This window comes from Pezoporus occidentalis, unplaced genomic scaffold, assembly GCF_034315485.1.
Source record: "Pezoporus occidentalis ecotype Australia unplaced genomic scaffold, CSIRO_AGI_Poc_V1 ctg260, whole genome shotgun sequence".
In the NCBI taxonomy this organism is placed as follows: Eukaryota; Metazoa; Chordata; class Aves; order Psittaciformes; family Psittacidae; genus Pezoporus; species Pezoporus occidentalis.
In genome coordinates this window covers 498,365-516,667 of record NW_026914503.1, presented here as the reverse complement: position 1 = coordinate 516,667, position 18,303 = coordinate 498,365, and the positions used below count along the sequence as shown (strand labels likewise).

Below are 18,303 nucleotides of genomic sequence, written 5' to 3'. Positions count from 1 at the left end.
AGGCACATCCCACAAAGCGACATGACCGTTCTTGACCTCAGTGGAAACTGGTTTCAGGTGGCTGTCCCTTATCTGTTCACAGCAGCTGAGCTCAGTTAAACCGTCAGCAAGTCTTGCAACAAGCTCACCAGGACTGCAAGCAGGCTTTGAGACAGTCACCTTAAGATACAGTCTCTCACAGGTGCGGGGCCTGACCCTGCAGCAATTTCGCATCTGGAACTGCTTTGCAGTTACTTTACACCAGACTAAAAGATACTGATACTGAAGTGTTGTGATATGAACAACTTTAACCTCAGGGACAAGGATCAAAATAAAATATTAATTTAACATATTTAATTATAACATCTATTAATACATTAAAATTGCTAATCCCCAAACTCAGACCCATTTGAAGTTGTGTGAATGATCCTCACTGGTAGTAACACCCTGAAAAGTTCATGAACTTGAACAATGTTAACAAGTTTTTAAATGATTTTGTAAGTGAGACTGGTAGTATCAGAGAAAATACCTAATCTATAGCAATTCATTGATCTGTTGTAAACTTAGAAACAAGAGATGCGCATTTCCTGTTTAGAGCTTCATACGACTTCGGATGATTAGAGAAAATTACTGTTTTTCCAGGAACTACCTGGATAATACCTGAAAATATCTTCTGACACTCTTTTTATAGGAATGGCAAGAGATGTAAAAAAGCACCAGCTTTTACTAGATCAAATGCTACATAAAATACCAGGCATTCCACCATTCTGCCTGCTGCTTTCCCCTCTCCCAGATATGAAAAGGGAACTGTTTCCTTTACTAATGTATTCTGCCATCTGATAAAAGTTATTTCTCCCTATAGGCCTTACCTCAATATGTAGGCTATTATAGTTGCACACACATAACTAGTTCCTTCCAGAAGTGATAGTGTGGACTGCTCATCAATGAATTAAAAGTGTCTTTTATCTGCTCAATGTATAAAAATCTTCCTTGCAAAATCAGCAAGAACACAGACTCCTACAAGGTCTGAGAGAAGATACTGGTGACAAAGAAATACAGAGGGCTCTGCTGGAAAAAGGCAAGACAGTGACTAAGCTAAATAATACGGTTTGGTACAGAAAACTCTTAACTACAACAGACCTCAAACTCTCAGCTGAAATTCGCACAACCAGCTTGAATTATCTGGGCTTCTGCCCTTGTGTAGCACAAAGTAATTTCACTTTAAAAAAATAATACAAATCTTGGTGAGAAACTTGACAATTCACTCCCTAAAGCATTGAAAGATGCCATCTGCTTCTCTGAGAGTTAGAAATGTAAAAAATACGTATCACAGTAAACAGTGGTTTCTTAAATACTTGTATGTTTTACACATTTACAGTTTTATTTGCAACTGTGTTATCTTTCAGTCCTGTCCTGTGGAAGGATCTGAAATTAAATTTGTCTGCGCTCCCACACTGAACATGCTTTTATTTAAGAAAATTTTTCATCAGAATTATTTCTTATCTCTCATCTCCCTTGTAAGCCTATTTTTTTTCAGTTTAAGTAACAATAGAAGATGTTGAGATTGGACTTTCTACATCTTCGTGGTGAACGGGGGGGTGTGTGTGGTACCTTTGCTTGTAATTTTTGTCCTTTCCAGGCTCCAGCCTCTTGTACACCTACCGGGCAAGAGCACTGTGCTTGGGCAGGTCCCTGCAGAGCTTCACCCAGGAGCAGACTCCCTGACCCAAGAACAGCAGCTGACCTGAAGGTACGCAGAGGTCGCAGTCACGGTGACCATCACAGCTACTTGTCGTTATGATACCGGTGAGATCCGAAGTCCCCAAGCTCTCCCATGCACATGAAAAAGCCCGAGCAGTTCAGCAGGGCCCAGCACCTCTCTTTCCTAGGCACAGCCTCGCTGCACAATGCCTGTGCTGAACGCCGAGGGTAGGACACCCTCCCTCTCCACTGGATGGACTGATGGGGAAACTGCCATGGCCGGAAAAGGCACGCGGTAGGGAAAGACCGTACTCGACCCCAACGCAGCTTTTTTGTCCCGGCAACACAGCACTCCGCTGAAGTGTCCGGTGGCTGTGCCGCAGTCAGCGGGGGCTGCGGGGTCACACATGCTGCTCGTCTTCCCCAGCCGCGGGCACGCAGAGGGCGGCACCACCACCACCACCACCACCGCCGTTCCTCGGCCGCAGCACCCTGCCGATACGCATGCCTGCGGTCAAGCCGCGTTACCGGCGAAGGGTCCGTCCGGCGGCGGTTGCCCCTCAGAAACACCCGCCAGTCCGCCGACCCACAACACCTGGGGAAGACCCGTCCCGCCTCTGGCCGGGAAGGACGAAGAGATCTGCCCACCGGGCACTGCCCGCTGGCCTCGCCGGCGGCCGCCACGCGCCCCCACCTCAGCCCAGACCCGCGCCGCCTCCTGTTCGCTGTAGGCACGGCTCGTTGGCTCCTCCCCGGCCTGTTCCGCGGCGGGCAGCGGCGACATGTGGAGGCTGGGGGCGGCCGGCGCGGTTAATGCCGCGCAGCGGGTGGCGGCGGTGGCGCCGCGGCCGCGGAGCGGAGTCCTTGGGTGCGTCCTGCTGGCGGGGACGGCCACTTCCGGCCGCGGGCGGACGGTGAGCTTGAGGCGGCAGGGTAGCGAGGTGCGGCCTCCGACGCCGGGAGGGAGGAGGCGAGATGGCAGCGCAGCCGCTGCCCTGGGGAGGCCGGGGCAGCCTCGGCAGCGTCAGCCCAGGCTGCCGTTGCGAGCGGGCCTCGGGGGCGGGGAGGGAAGGGTGGCCGCGGAGTTTCTGCCGCTGGTCCCTAGCCGGTGCTGCAGGCCTGTGGAGCTAGTCAGGATCCCCCTCCCCCCCCCCCCCGCTCGGTGCTCCCTGCGGGCCGGCCGGCAGCGGCGACCGTAATTCCTCTCTGGCCGGGAGAAGGCGGCCCCGCTTCCTTGAAGCGGCCCCGAGGCGGGCTGCGGTAGCTGCTGGCCCCGCTGGAGCGCGCCTCGCCTCCCACCCCCCCCCACCCCGCCCGCGGGAGCGCCGGGGCGCGGAAGTGTGGGGCCGGCGGTCTCGGCCGTTCCGAAAATACGCAAATACACCAGTTCTGCGCTGTGGGAACGGGAACAGCGAGAGCTGTCAGAGGGAATCAGAGAGCTTCCCTGGGCAACCTGTGCCAGTGCCTCGTCACCCTTACGTTAAAGAATTTCCTCATAATACCTAATTTAAATCTACTCTCTTGCAGTTTAAAGCCATGCCCCCTTGTCTTATAACTACGTGCCCTTGTAAAAAGTTCCAGTTCAGGTTTCTTGTAGGCCCCCTGCAGGCACTTGAAGGCCGTTACAAGGTGTCCCTGGAGCTTTCTCCAGGCTGAACAAATCCAGCTCTCGGCCTGTCTTCATAGGAGAGGTGCTCCAGCCCCTTCCTGGCTCTTCTCTGGACTCGCTCGAGCAGGTCCACATCCCTTTTGTGTTTGGGACAGAGAGCTGGATGCGGTACTCTAAGTCTCACGAGAGCAGAGGAGAGGGGTAGGATCACTTCCTTCAACCTGCTGCTCCTTTTGATGCAGCCCAGGATACAGTTGGCTTTGAGTGCCGTGAGTGCACACTGAAGCCAGCTCATGTTGACCTTCTCATCAGTCAATACCCCCAAGTCCTTCTCAGGGCTACTTTCAGTCCAGCTTCTGCCCACCCTGTAGCTGTGCTTGGGATTGCCCCGACCCAGGTGTAAGACCTTGCACTTGGTCTTGTTGAACTTAATGAGACTGGCATTGGCCCAGGTCCCTCTGGATGGCATTCCTTCCCTCCAGTGTGTTGACTGCACCACGCAGCTTGGTGTCATCAACAAACCTGCTGAGGTTGCACTCAGTCCCACAGTCCATATTGCTGACAAAGAGAATCCAGTGTTTGCTGTGCTCCAGAGCTATTTACTTGTTTGCTACTCTTTTCCCATTGCAGAGAATGTGTGCTGGCCACCCTTAGCACTGGGTCTGGTATATGAAGGGGTGATATCAAGTGTATGCTACCACTGTGTTGGCCATCTCAGGTCATAAACTGAGCATGAGCAAACTAAGGGATTTACAGCCTCTCAGTCTGACCAGAACCTGGACATATTTATGGTTGTTTAGCTTTTGATCCTAAGTGTGTATTAAGGAAATGATAAAGGGTACAGTAAAAAATACACATACATCAGTGTGTATTTTGTCAGTATATATCATTGTGCTGGTAGGAGTTTGGTGTCCTTTATGACCATGTCATGGCTTTGGACTACCAGATAGTTCATCTGTAAAGCCTAAGGGTAGACATCAAACCATACGGAGAGAGCTGGTTTTGTGTTTGGCTCACACGTGTACTTGAAGAGGGTCAGTTGTAGTTCCTTTTTAAATGTCACTTTCTTTTCAGCTCACTCTGCTAGTTTTGAAAACCTTGTGCAAGTACACAAAAAGCAATCAAGAATGCTATCTTCCTGTTCATCTAAAAATATATGCCTTTTTAGCCCAGGCAAAGAGGAAAGTGGCAAACATGCTATCTGTCTGTCTTGGTGGATAGCATAAGTGCTTCTGCTAGTGTGTTAGACCAGCTGTATTTTTATCGATATTCATGTATTGCTTTCCCTAAAAGGGGTTGTCCATTTTGCTCCCTTGTCTTACATTGCCAGTAAGTTGATAAAGCTTTTTTGTACCTTTGTTGGTTTCTTTTTTTTAAAAAAAAAGCTTTTTGTTTTTAAAAAGAAAATAAATCAGGAATGAAACAGCTGGTTTTTTGTTTTTTTTTTTTTTTCAGAAGAGATTTGGAATGTGAATTATGATATCTCTTTTGTAAATTAGGAGGATTCAGGGCTTCTCTTTCCTTCAGTTGAAAACGTTAATGGCTTCTAACAGAGGTACACAAGTTGTTGATAATGAATCATCTCAGTAGTGGATATTTGTGAAAATCTTGGCCTAAGCTAGTTGCCTGAAGTTGCTCAGTAATTCTGTAGGAGAGCAATAGGAAAGAAAACAGTTCTTCTCTTTCCTAATTCACTATTCTATGAATAAGATCCTTTTTTTTTTTCTTCTTTCTTTTCATTAGTTTGTGTCAGAAAACAAGGATATTCTAGATTGTCTCAATCATCCAAAGACTAAAGCTACATAATTCTTTCCTTATTAGCTCTGTGACACAGAGTGTGAGTATTTTACTTGGGGAGGATGGAAAAGTGTTTAAGGATTTACTTAATTTATGTGACAAATACGTAATTTATAGATCTTTGTGGTTTAACTTTTAATTCCATTTTACCTACCCTTACTTTCAACAGCAATTACAATATGCTTCAGAGGTGAAGAGCAAGACTGTTCAGTTCATGAATTTAAGATGTGCGGGAACTCTGAATGACACAGGGTAAATGGTATTTTGAAACATTCATATGACAGTGCTGTCTCTGCATGTTTTTAATAATCTGTAGGTATGGTAAGGGTATCACCTAATGTAATGTTGATGTGATGGTGGAAAAGAACAGTTTTAACAGAAAGCATTTTGGGTGAATTTGGGAGGTGAATGTGGGAAGTCACTTAAGAGATAATTAAGGTACCTAAACATAGGCCTAGCACCATTTTACGTATGTCAGAATATGTGAAATTTCTACTTGTGCTGAGAGGATGCGACACAGTATCTGTCAGAGATTTCTCCCCATCTGATGTAGCTGTTGGAGGCCCAACGAAGGATTCTGCAGGTATCTAAGGTAGTTCTTAAGTACCTTAATGGCACCTTGAACCAGTATATGAATCCTGCCTAATTCTGAGGCTTTCCATTCTCCTTGCCCCTAGGTTTTTCTGCTCTGTTCCTCACATAAGTGGCATAGAGTACATTTCAGTAACTGACTAGCAAGAAACTTAAAAATAAAATATCTGTATTAACTGAAAGATACTGAGTCACCATAGTCCATAGGGACTGTTGTATTGCTGTACCCATTAGCAAAAAACTGAAATGATTTCATTGAATTGTCTGCTGCTAGAGATATCCACCTACACACTCTGTTAAAAGTTAACACTGATACAGGTGGAAAAACTTAAGTGATTTAATTACGTTTGGCTAATTAAACTAACCTAGACTTTGTTCCCACTAACTTTTTATACTTATTTAAAGAGGATAACAGAAGCAGTCTCACAAGTGCTGTAAGCCTTACGTAATGGCTACAAAGGTGCTTTAAGACTCTCTGAAGAAGAAGGTAATTGTATGTATTAGTTCATAAGAATAACATCTAATTACCAGTCTGTGTTGGTAATTTGAGAAGTCAAATGCCATATGTGGACATGGCATGTGATAATGATGTTTCTAACCTGCTTGTCGCTGTGGCAAGTTTCTTACAGTCAAAGTGACATTCGCTTCTGGAGGTGCTTGTCTCTTCATAAAGTTCAAAACTAAGTAATTCTTGCATGAAGTCCTTTTATGAAAATGCCTGGTCTTGAAATCTAACCTTCTCCTATCTCTCTCCTCTTGGTAAACAGAAGTCAGTATATCTGAGGAAAAAAATGCATACTCCTCAATTAAGAGAGCTCTACTACCAAAATTTCAAAATTCCACTTCCATTTATAAGGTGGATAGTTACCTGTATTACATAAAAAAAAAAACCAACCCAACTTACTGCTTGTTTTATATGCTCATTTCATGGTTACTGTTTCCTCCAAGGTCATGGTATGTTTTTATTACAGGGAAAATAGTGTGTTCTACAGATTTCTCCTAATTATGGACTTGTATGTTATTTGTAGGTCTTTAGATGAGACCACTTACGAAAAACTGGCTGAAGAGACACTGGACTCCTTAGCAGATTTCTTTGAGGACCTGACAGATAAGCCTTTTACCCCAGAAGACTATGATGTCTCTTTAGGGGTATGTTTTAAGCATTTTATTACCAATGCAATTACTGTATTTTTTTTTTCTTTGAGGAAGAATTTTAAATTGGTCACCTTAGTGCCAACACTTAGAATGCTGTCAGATTTTACAGCTTTATTGTAAAAATATGCCTGTTTATACTGACTGGAGCAACTCTTCTGGTGAAAAGTAACACATGCTGCTGTATGATTTGAGGATTTAAAATGTTTAGTGTGTAGAGAAACAGATAATGTAAAATAACAAATGAGCCCAAGAGGAAACAGCAACTGGTCTATAAATTTTTCTAAGCAGCATAGGCACCTGACATCAGCAGTCAATTCTCCCTGCTAAATCACAGAATCATAGAATCTAGAATAATTAGGGTTGGAAAGGACCTTAAGATCATCTAGTTCCAACCCCCCTGTCGTGGGCAGGGACACCTTACGCTAAATCATATCACCCAAGGCCTCGTCCAACCTGGTCTTGAACACTGCCAGGGATGGAGCATTCACAACCTCCCTGGGCAACCTTCCAGTGCCTCACCACCCTAACAGCAAAGAATTTCCTTCTTATATCCAATCTAAACTTCTCTTGTTTAAGTTTTAACCCATTACCCCTTGTCCTATCACTACAGTCTCTAATGAAGAGTCCCTCTCCAGCATCCCTATAGGCCCCCTTCAGATACTGGAAGGCTGCTATGAAGTCTCCACGCAGGCTTCTCTTCTCCAGGCTGAACAGCCCCAACTTTCTCAGCCTGTCTTCATACGGGAGGTGCTCCAGTCCCCTGATCATCCTTGTGGCCCTTCTCTGGACTTGTTCCAACAGTTCCATGTGCTTTTTATGTTGAGGACACCAGAACTGCACACAATACTCCAGGTGAGGTCTCACAAGAGCAGAGTAGAGGGGCAGGATCATCTCCTTTGACCTGCTGGTCACGCTCCTTTTGATGCAGCCCAGGTTACGGTTGGCTTTCTGGGCTGCAAGCGCACACTGAAGCCGGCTCATGTTCATTTTCTCATCAACCAACACCCCCAAGTCCTTCTCCACAGGGCTGCTCTGAATCTCTTCTCTGCCCAGCCTGTAGCTGTGCCTGGGATTGCTCCGACCCAGGTGTAGGACCTTGCACTTGGCATGGTTAAACCTCATGAGGCTGGCATCAGCCCACCTCACAAGCATGTCGAGGTCCCTCTGGATGGCATCTCTTCCCTCCAGCGTATCAACCGAACCACACAGCTTGGTGTCATCGGCAAACTTGCTGAGGGCGCACTCAATCCCACTGTCCATGTCAGCGACAAAGATGTTAAACAAGACCGGTCCCAACACCGATCCCTGAGGAACACCACTCGTTACTGGTCTCCAGCCGGACATTGAGCCATTGACCACAACTCTTTGTGTGTGGCCATCCAGCCAGTTCTTTATCCACCGAGTGGTCCATCCATCAAATTGATGTCTCTCCAATTTAGAGACAAGGATGTCGTGTGGGACAGTGTCAAACGCTTTACACAAGTCCAGGTAGATGACATCAACTGCTCTACCCCTGTCCATCAGTTCTGTAGCCCCATCATACAAGGCCACCAAATTGGTCAGGCAGGATTTCCCCTTAGTGAAGCCATGCTGGCTGTCACCAAGCACCTTGTTGATTTTCATGTGCCTTAGCGTGCCTTCCAGGAGAATCTGCTTCAAGATTTTGCCAGGCACAGAGGTGAGACTGACTGGTCTGTAATTCCCCGGGTCATCCATTTTCCCCTTCTTGAAAATGGGGGTTATATTTCCCTTTTTCCAGTCGTCGGGAACTTCACCCGACTGCCATGATTTCTCAAATATGATGGCCAGCGGCTTCGCAACTTCATTTGCCAGCTCCTTCAGGACCCGCAGACTTGTGCACGTTCAGGTTTTTAAGATGGTCTCGAACCAGATCCTCTCCTACAGTGGGCGCAAGGTCTTCATTCTCACAGTCCCTGCGTCTGTCTTCCAAGACTTGGGTGGTTTTGTCAGAGCCTTTGCCAGTGAAGACTGAGGCAAAGAAGTCATTCAGAACCTCAGCCTTCTCCAAATCCTGTGTAGCCAGTTCTCCTGAGAGCTTCCTGAGGGGGCCTACGTTCTCCCTTGTCTGTTTTTTATTTGCTACATACCTGTAGAATCCCTTCCTGTTATCTTTAATACCTCTAGCCAAGTTTAATTCTAACTGGGCCTTTGCTTTCCTAACCTGGTCCCTAGCTTCCCAGACAACATCCCTGTACTCTTCCCATGCCACCTGTTCTTGCTTCCACTTATAAAGCCTCTTTTTTCATTTGAATTTTCCTCAGGAGTTCCTTATCCATCTAAGGAGGTCTCCTGGCCCTCCTGCTGCACCTCCTTGTGGTTGGGATGCAACACTCCTGAGCTTGTAGCAGGTGATCCTTGAATATCAACCAACAGTCGGCCTCTAGGGCTGTATCCCATGGAACCTTCCAAAGCAGGTTCCTGAAGAGGCCAAAGTCTGCTCTTTTGAAGTCCAGGGCAGTGAGCTTGCTGCACGCTCTTCTCACTGTCCTGAGGATCTCAAATTCGACATCTCATGATTGCTGCATCCAAGGCTGCCCTGGAGAGTCACATTTCCAATGAAATACTCCCATAGGACAGCCCTGTGTGGCATAGTACAGGTACATGACATGTAGCTGATACAGCAGTTTCTTTGGTTGCTCTGAATACCAAGAACTACATTTGTTTTGGCCAGGCAGAGTACATTTATCCTGGCTTTACACATGTCAGCCTGTGGTGGAGAGAAGCAACAAGAGGATGCAATGTTTGGATAGTTGCAGAAGTGAGACCAGAGAAAGCTAGTGTCACGGGAGACACTGGGCAGGTGCCAACCTGGTAACTGGAGTCTTTAATAGGTTGGCCAGTCAAATTCTTTTAGAGGAGTGATAGATTAAAAATCCGCTGTCGATTTGTATATAGGAATTTATTAGCTTTATATACAAGCCCTGAAGTGGTTTGTATGTTACAACCCTCTACATGACTTGGAGGAGAGTGCAGTTTCTCCCTACGCTGGCATCTGCAACACAGGTCTTTCGCTGCTGCATTTTTTTGAGGTCACAGAACTTCTGCTCTCTGTTCATGTCTTATCACTAGGAGGTTGCTTTCTAAGAGCCTTGTCATTTAAGGTTTTATGCTGAGGGACCTTGAAGAGATGGTCTGGGTTGCACTGTGAAAAAAAACAACTCAAAAAACCCAACCAAAAAACCCCCAAACCCACACAAACAAACACAAACCCCAAACAACAAAACACCACTGAAACAAAACCACAGAAACACCCCACAGACACACCCCTGTAGTTTTCAGACTAGTTCCTGCTTAACTTTGCCATCAAAATATTCATTCTTTATTTCTTATAACTAGGATAGAAAATAACAGAATAACACTGTTAGTAGGATTCTGTTGTTGCCCTTAGTAAATACTATTTGTTGCTTTAATTAAGGAGTTAATGTTACAGCTAATTGCTTTTCAGGTGAAGAGCAAAACATTGTTTAACCATTACTATTTGGTGCGTTTTAGCACATTAGCACCTGTTAGCCTGATTTGAAGAGCTTAGGACAAAAATTAGCAAAAAAGATTATGATTTACCTCTTTAATGTTCTTAGACACTTCATTGTGTGAAGGTGAGATGTCAGAATTTTACCTCTAGCTGCTGCAGAGTAGATTGTGTTTGACTCTGTGAGGCTCAAAAGGAATTCTTTTTACATCCGTCTTAATTTCTACCAGTACTCTTTTGTTGCATAAACTGTATGATGACATAATAACATGTTGTTCTTTCTGAAAGAGGAAAGAAAAGAGAATTTTAAGAGTCCGAGGTTTCAATTCCAATCAAAGGCTAATGCTGTAGCCGGCCACCAGGTGGCGAACGTGATAAAGTTCTGTTCTGCCTATGACATGTTATGAACTTGATTTTATACAGTTTATGTAGGATCATAGGGCATGGCTTGGGTTGGAACGAACCTTTAAAGGTTGCCATGTCCAGGAGAAAAAATACGTTTCTTCGAATATTCTTGCTACCAGGAGCTAACAGATATACATCCAGTAGTATGAAACACATACTACAAAATACAGTAACTTGCAGTTTAAGGTCTTAAAAGCTGCTGCCTGTGCTACAGGTTAAGTTTGCAGGCAGTAGGTATTCATAAATGGATTTTTTTTTTCCCCATAGTAAGTGTTTATACATAGCAAATAGCCCTAGCAATGATATTGGCTGTCCTGACTAAAGAATGAAAAGTATGATTCCCTTAAATGGAATGCTATAGGGTATGAAGTATTTGAGAAACAGTAGATAAAATATGACTAACCTGTTACCTGAATCATCAAGCTGTAATTTTTAATCAGCATTATTTGGATCATCTGTAGGTTACCTTTCGTCTAAGTAGGGTTGTTCTTTTACTTTTAAAGTTAGGATATAAATATTTTTGTCAGAGTTAATGTATGCCATTCAAATGCACTTACGAAAATGTCAGAGAAACATGAATCATGTCAGTATGAAATGCAAGTAAAAACAAAGAAAACAAATGCTTGCTAGTATAATGGTCTAAAGCTGGCATAACTAAAACAAACTAGACCTCATGGACTTCAGAAGTGGAACATTTTTGAGGTATGATTCAGGATAAAGGCACTTCATCAGAATTATTGGAGAAAGAATTGTGTTTATTCACTGGGAAACTGTTACAGTTACTTAGGAAAAGTTAGGTAAAATTGCATGGCTCAGGAATCTAGCAATGACACATAAAGCTTCTTGATCTTGAACCACTCCACTTCTCGATGGTTCAGGAATAGAAAAAGTTGTTATTGGATGATGTTTTAATCTTTGCAGAATGAACTAGCATTCCTTCCAAGGTGACAGATCAAAAGCTCAAGAATATTATTTAAGCAGCACCATTGTGAATGGTGCAAATGCAGTAAATCAAACTCTGACAAGAAGGTCTAAAGTGTAGACCAGACTCAAAGATATGCAGGTTGTCCTAGGTAATACAAGTTTTTGATACCTAATGATCATTCTTCCAAACTATTATTGTTAGGAAAATATTTGGGAAAGTGATACAGAAATGTAAGTTTCTGTTTTAGCTACATCAGATACTGTCATTCTTGTCAAGGAACAGGAGACAAATTTTTAACTTCTCTCTTATTTTGTGTTTTGAGAGTGGAGTTCTAACAGTTAAATTAGGTGGAGACATGGGAACATACGTAATCAATAAGCAAACACCAAACCGTCAGATTTGGCTGTCCTCACCCACTAGGTAAGTTACGTGTAAGTTAGCTATGTAATGTCTGCAGACTAGGTTGAAATGTAACGCCCCTTCTTTTATAGCACAGTATGGACTATGTAATATCCTTTTCATAAGTAACCTTTTTGCTCAGTATACTCTCAAAACATGATATAATCTAACCGTTCGGTAGTAATTTGTTACAGAGGTGTGAGGCACAGTGCAGTATACTGACACATCCAATTAATCCAGGAAATGTGTAATACAGAATTTTCATATGCTGTTCTGGTCCAAAACCACTGTCTGCAGGAAGACAGTCTGCTCACAGAAAAAATAAACAGCATGATTAAAAAAAACACAAACAAAACCACCCAAAGCTTCTGTTGGAAAGAGTGATGATGATGATATGATCTAAACTTCTCTTCTGTATTTAAACAGGGTGGCTCCTTCCCCTTTAAGCTTGTGGGATTTCCTGCTTTATATGTTTATGTGCTCTCCCACTAGTTGTTTTTGTCAGGCATCTGCCCTTTACCAAGCCTTGGCTAGCTGTTCCCTCTGCCTTCTCTAATGCTGTGTTTTGGTCCATTCCAGGCTTTCTGGTTGGTTTCAGCAGGAAGGACAGGCAGCTAAGTGGGAAAATGTTGTAGCTGTCTCCCCCAAAAATTTGTGTTCTCTGCCACTGTCTGGACTGAGGAAGTTGGTCAGTGTTGCTGGTGAAGGAACCAGTTAGCTGGAAAGTATGAGCACTCCCAGTAACTGTGCAGGCATACCTCTTTAATGTTGTTCAGAAAGAATTTATTGATTGCAAAACTGGGAATAATTTTGCAGTAGTAGAATTCTGTAGCAGGGTTTATGTCTTGGGAAAAAAAAAACCACAATGGAATTCAAGCTTTTAAGAGAAACAATTTTAATAGACATGAAATTTACCTAAAGAAAAGTCTGGGATACTTCATAAAGTTTGCCTAAAGAAAAGTCTTGGGATACTTAATAAAAACAGAACTGTAGAAATACCTAAAGATTAATGGATGAAGACTCATCAAATAATCAAGAAGATCCAGTTAGGAACTGAATATGATTTTAAAATAATTCAGAGACTTGTGGGACATTTAAACTTCTTGTCGCCTTTTGTTAAATCTACAATTGATGTGTTAAAACCTATGTATATGGCTGTTGCTGCAAAACAAAATTTTTGTTTCACTCAGGAATACAAAATTTTACTGTTTAAGCTTTGTAAACAAACATATTTTGTAAACAAACAGTTTTCTTTCGCTGGAAGGAAACTGAACTCCCATTCCTATGTTTCCCATTTTTGACATCAGCAATTCTGGCCCCTCTGCCCTGGTCTCTGAATAAGAGTGGTGTTGTCCTTTTCCCATGATGATGTTCAGAAACAAGGTACTGCTGTTCCCAGGGCTGTGTTTTATTTCTCATCTATAAAGGATTCCTGCTTTGAACAGCTTATACAAATAAATGTTAGCAATATCCTGATGGCATTTCTCAAACCCTGGGTACTTACTAACTTTGACTGTCTTCCACTGGAAAGTAGGAAATGCCCTTGGGTCTGGCTGGGATCTGATATTTCCAAGCATGACTTTGTTTTAGTGTACTTATGTACTGTTTGCTACACAGCACACCAGGCTAATAATTTTTGTACTAACTCCTATCCCAGAATCCTTTTATTAAATAATTTACTTAGCAGGTGTGTGACTTGCTAAAGCACAGGTCTAGCAACCTGAACAAACCGTTTTGTTTAGACAGATGCAGGCTGAGTGTCAGAATTTATTCATTCAGCGTATTTTGAAACAGCATGATTTCTGAACCTTGATTCTGTTTAAGATGACTGTAAGATATTTGTGTCATTGACACAAAGATTTCATGTATTTCTGAAAACCAAAATTCAGAGAGTTCTTATCAGTTTAGAGCCAACACTAGTTGAGCTAAGACATTAATGCTCCAGAATATGGAATTTGTTGATAAACATTAAACTTTTTTTTTTTAATTGTGAATAAAAATACACAAGGAAAGAGATGAACTCAAAAATTCTCTTGATGGTATTTTCAATCATCTGCAAAGAAAAATGATTCACCTACAAATGTTTTGTGCTTCCTCAGCTGGTATCATGGTAAACAGTGGTATTTCCTGAAATATGATGCTGCATGTTCGTTTACTTCCTCACTTCTAAAAAGCTACTCCAGCAGACAATGTATGATTTGGAGTGACATACCTCCTTAGTGCAATATACTAGGAACTAAAAGAAGCAAATACGTCTGCTGGTGGTCACTTGTATTGAATGTTATTTGTACAGTAAATATAGAATCTTGGGTCTTTAAGAACATATTCTGAGAAAGACAAATTCTTAAGATTTGAGAGAGAGACATTTTCTTGTATTTTTTTGACCTTCAGTTTGCTATCCTATGTCTATACACTGAAGTGCACTTAAGCTTGCGTTTGCAAAGTTTTGCTTAGTCAACAATTTTAAAAGGGGATTTCAGGGGTGGGTGTAACCTGCCAGCAGTGTGACTGCAGTGACTTCATGTAGCTTCTTTGACTGAAAAGACTTCTAAACCTTACACAGTTATCTCTTAATAATACCGTAATGTGATATTTTAATTCTTCTCTCTTACTGTTTAAAAATGTATGCAGAGTTTCAATGAGAAATATATTTAGTCTATATTTATCTTTGTAGGCATTTTATAGAAGTCACAAGATCCTTGCTTAAATTATTAATTTAAATTAAAAATCACATTTATACAGCATTTTGAAGTTTCAGAGGACAATGGAGACATTTCATATGCTAGCCATATCACTGATCCTTATTACGTAACATTTAAAACAGTTCAAATAACTTAAGCTTTTCTTTGTCGTTAATTAAATAGCCTGTCTTAGCCCACTTTTCATGAATGGCTGCATCCCATTGTGTCATTCATTCCCTAGGTACAGGACCCTATCGTGGTGCTGCACAGACAAAGAAGTGAAAAATGTAAAGTAATTGGAGCACATAATCCTGATTCCAAGTAGTTACCACTTAACATACAGGAAGTAAGATTTCACTGGAAGTGACTTTCATTTGTGCTTGCATTTTTGACTCCTCATAGTTTGTTTAGTAGTTGGAAATTTCTTCATTTGAATATTGTGAGTAATTCAGGATATCCAAGTTTCAGATTAGTGTTTATGTTTGTTGAAAACCTGCAGTTTGTTCTTGTGTGTATATAAGATACTCTCCAGCAGATCTTCTTGTGCATGGATTGTCTCCATTCCAAGGCATTTTGTCCTGTGAGTTCAAGGATAAGGCTGATCACAGACAAGATTATTTTTTTTTTCTTAGTTTCTTAGTTAATGTTAACAGTAATGAGAGTCTTTCAATCATTCTCTTGTTTCCAGTGTGGAGAATTGAGTAGATAGATAGGTCTGGAATAGAACCCAGGTGTTCAAGTTTCTGTGTTGATACTTAATATAGGCCTGAAAAGTCAAGCCAACACTGCATGATAACACAGAGGAAAACGGCATTTTAAGTACAAACCTCCTACATGCCAATATATTTGCTTTCAGCTGGTAAATTCTTTTGTTTCATCTAAGAAGAGGGAGGGAGTGATGATTTGTGTTCTGCTGTGTTTAGAATACCTGCATGTGGCTGCTGCAAGAACTAATTGATACCATTCATTCAGTGTTACACAAATATCCCTTGTAATATTTGTGTGCAAGAAGATTATACGGGTGAGGGAATAGGGGGGTGAGGGAAGAAAGTGGGGAAATCTGTGCCAAAACCAAGAAGGGAAGGAGCTTATGTCAGTGACCGATACATCTTTTCTCCATTCAGGGATGGATATCTGTTGGATGGCTCAGCAGTATCTGTCTTCTGCTCCACTGCCCCAGACTGCCCACCAGCCCTTCTCTTTGCTGTCTGTTCTTTTTCCCAGGGTACATTATAAATGCAGGCTTCCAGCAGCTCTCCATGAATAATCTGTACTTACACAGCATGTGCTTTGTTTTCTAGTGGGCCCAAGCGCTATGACTGGACTGGACGAAATTGGGTGTATTCACATGACAGAGTATCCCTTCATGAGCTGCTATCAAAAGAACTTTCAACAGCGTTAAAAACTAAGTTGGATTTGTCCTGCTTAATATATTCTGGGAAAGAAGATACTTGATGATATTTTACCTCATGGAATTTAAAAACTTTAACCACAAGCCAACCCCTTCCTTGTTTTCTGAGGTACCTGAGCTTAATTCTGTTGTTTTTTTCTTGACATCGCTATGTTGCACAACAAAAATGAAAATAATACATATTTCTCTAGTTCTAAGTCTTCGGGCTTCTGTGTCACTGCTTCATTCTCTGTCCATGTAGTACAAGTGGAGGAGGTCGTCCTTCCTGTCACTGCATTCCTTACTTTCTTACTGCAGAAGTAAGACTTGAATTCTTACTGTCTGTAGTCTTGTTCAATGTAAGGACTGAGCCACCTGATGACTTCTGAGCGGCAGACAAATGCTAAACTTCTTTTGGTGAGACATACACCCAAAAGAAATACCTTTGAATTACATTGATGTAAGTTGTGGTAGTGTGAACACATCGCATTAAAAATTTGTGGCTACTGCTAGTAAATAACGCGTCACAGTCAGATTAAGCAGGTCGTAAAGAAAATGGCTGTCGCAGTAAAAATTTTTCATTTTGTGCAATGCATGTAAAAGAGGAGCTTTTCTCTTGGTACTGCTGAATTTTCTCTGTTTTCCAAATTCCAGTTTCTTTCACATCATGTTTTGGTTTTTGATGGGGTTTTGGAGTTTCTATTTTTTTAAACTAAACTTTAAATTACTTAGAGGTCTGTATGGTTGTAAGCATCATATTGAACTGTAAAAGCTGGTATGTCAAGTTTAAGCTGTGCAGAGGTATCTCTGCAAATTTGTTGTGTGAATGTGCAAGCTGTGGATTTCGCTTTTTGTTCCCTTTTGTTTTTCAGATAGTAAAAATACATACTTTTTAGTTGGGCAAAATTAAGATTCACAGTAGCAAAAATTTGCACTACGTTTATTTTGCATTTCTTAAATTTAAGGTGAGATTATACTTTTTCACCTTTATACAACCAGGCTCCCCTCAGTACCGTGCTGATTCAGAAACTTTTGCCTTTTTGCTTCTTAGAATCAAACATGGTATTTGGACTGATGATGTGTTTTTCAAGCTGGGAAAAAAAATAAGGATGAAATAGATTATGTACTTAAAATCTTAAACTAAAAAGCTTTACAAGAAATTACGAACTGCAAAAAGAACACTTCAACACTTGCACTGGTGGCTCATTAGCACTTGTAGGTTTTAATTGCCTGTGAAATGAACATTCAAGAGTTGTTGACCAATTCTTGAGGAAACAGTTATACCATACTCTTATAAATTGTTTATCTGTATGAAAAGATACTCAGTGCAAAGTATTTTTCTTCTTGGGTCCTCTGACGCTTGTGATTATTAGTTTTACATGATTCTCTGTCTAGCTAGAATTATTACAGATGTGTTTAGTTTTGTCATTGAAAACCAATACCTATAGAGCTATTGTTGCCCAGTATTTGCATTTAAAATATAAGCATTGTTACCCGCTATTTCCCACCATTAAAATAGAATAACATTTCACTGGAAGCAGCTCTTGGTTAACTGTGCATGCCGCTCACCTGTTTTTCAATCAGAATAAAAAAATACTGCAATTACCTGAAATTTCAACTTTACTGGATGAGGTAAATACAATGATTCCCCACTCATGTGGGTATAAGAATAAAAGGGGGTTTGGTTTGGTTTGGTTTGGTTTGGTTTGGCTTTTTAACAAAGGAAACCTAAAAACAGAACATCTTTTTACTGCTTTGAACTTAGAACACTGAAAATAATTTTCAGTATATGGAAAACAATAGTATTTAGCTCAATCTTCTAATAGTTCAAATAGCTATTTAAATATATTTGCATAGATGTTAATGACTTGATACTTTTACTCAAGAATACTTTCTCCTGGTTCTTCCTTTGCTTCATCACGTACCGCTTGTGTAATTATTTTTCTGGTCGACTTTTCAAAAAATCATTTTCTTAGGTAATTTGCATGCAGCATACTAACACTCATGAGAGTCATATTTGGACTTTATCTACATTCCTTTACCTCGTGCAAATGTTTATTTCAGGATAAAGTTGCATGTAGAATTCTTAATTCATTATGCAAAGCTGCGATTTCATGCCATGATGATAATGCTGAAGACTGCAGCATTGTGTACTGTTTTGAATTCTTTGTGCTTCTTAAA

General features: G+C 41.7%; 1 protein-coding gene across 2 annotated transcripts; it reads left to right on the top strand.

Annotated features, from left to right (window-relative positions):
* The first annotated feature begins 2,387 nt into the window (after positions 1-2,387).
* On the top strand, positions 2,388-17,999 carry FXN (frataxin). Of its 2 annotated transcripts, none has more exons than XM_062624076.1 (5): positions 2,388-2,594; positions 5,256-5,338; positions 6,706-6,826; positions 11,975-12,072; positions 16,034-17,999. In XM_062624076.1, the coding sequence occupies exons 1-5, from the start codon at positions 2,463-2,465 to the stop codon at positions 16,185-16,187; spliced, it is 588 nt and encodes a 195-aa protein (XP_062480060.1). In that variant the 5' UTR covers positions 2,388-2,462; the 3' UTR covers positions 16,188-17,999. The 2 variants fall into 2 exon arrangements, with proteins under 2 accessions (XP_062480060.1, XP_062480059.1); XM_062624075.1 differs by having other exon boundaries at positions 5,253-5,338.
* The last annotated feature ends 304 nt before the right edge of the window (positions 18,000-18,303 follow it).

Bases quoted from the DNA above. Each gene is read 5' to 3' on its own strand.
- FXN (XM_062624075.1), top strand. From the start codon at position 2,463: ATGTGGAGGCTGGGGGCGGCCGGCGCGGTTAATGCCGCGCAGCGGGTG. The intron at 2,595-5,252 runs GTGAGCTTGAGG...CCTTACTTTCAA, and splicing joins CTTCCGGCCGCGGGCGGACG to CAGCAATTACAATATGCTTC. The intron at 6,827-11,974 runs GTATGTTTTAAG...TTGTGTTTTGAG, and splicing joins ACTATGATGTCTCTTTAGGG to AGTGGAGTTCTAACAGTTAA.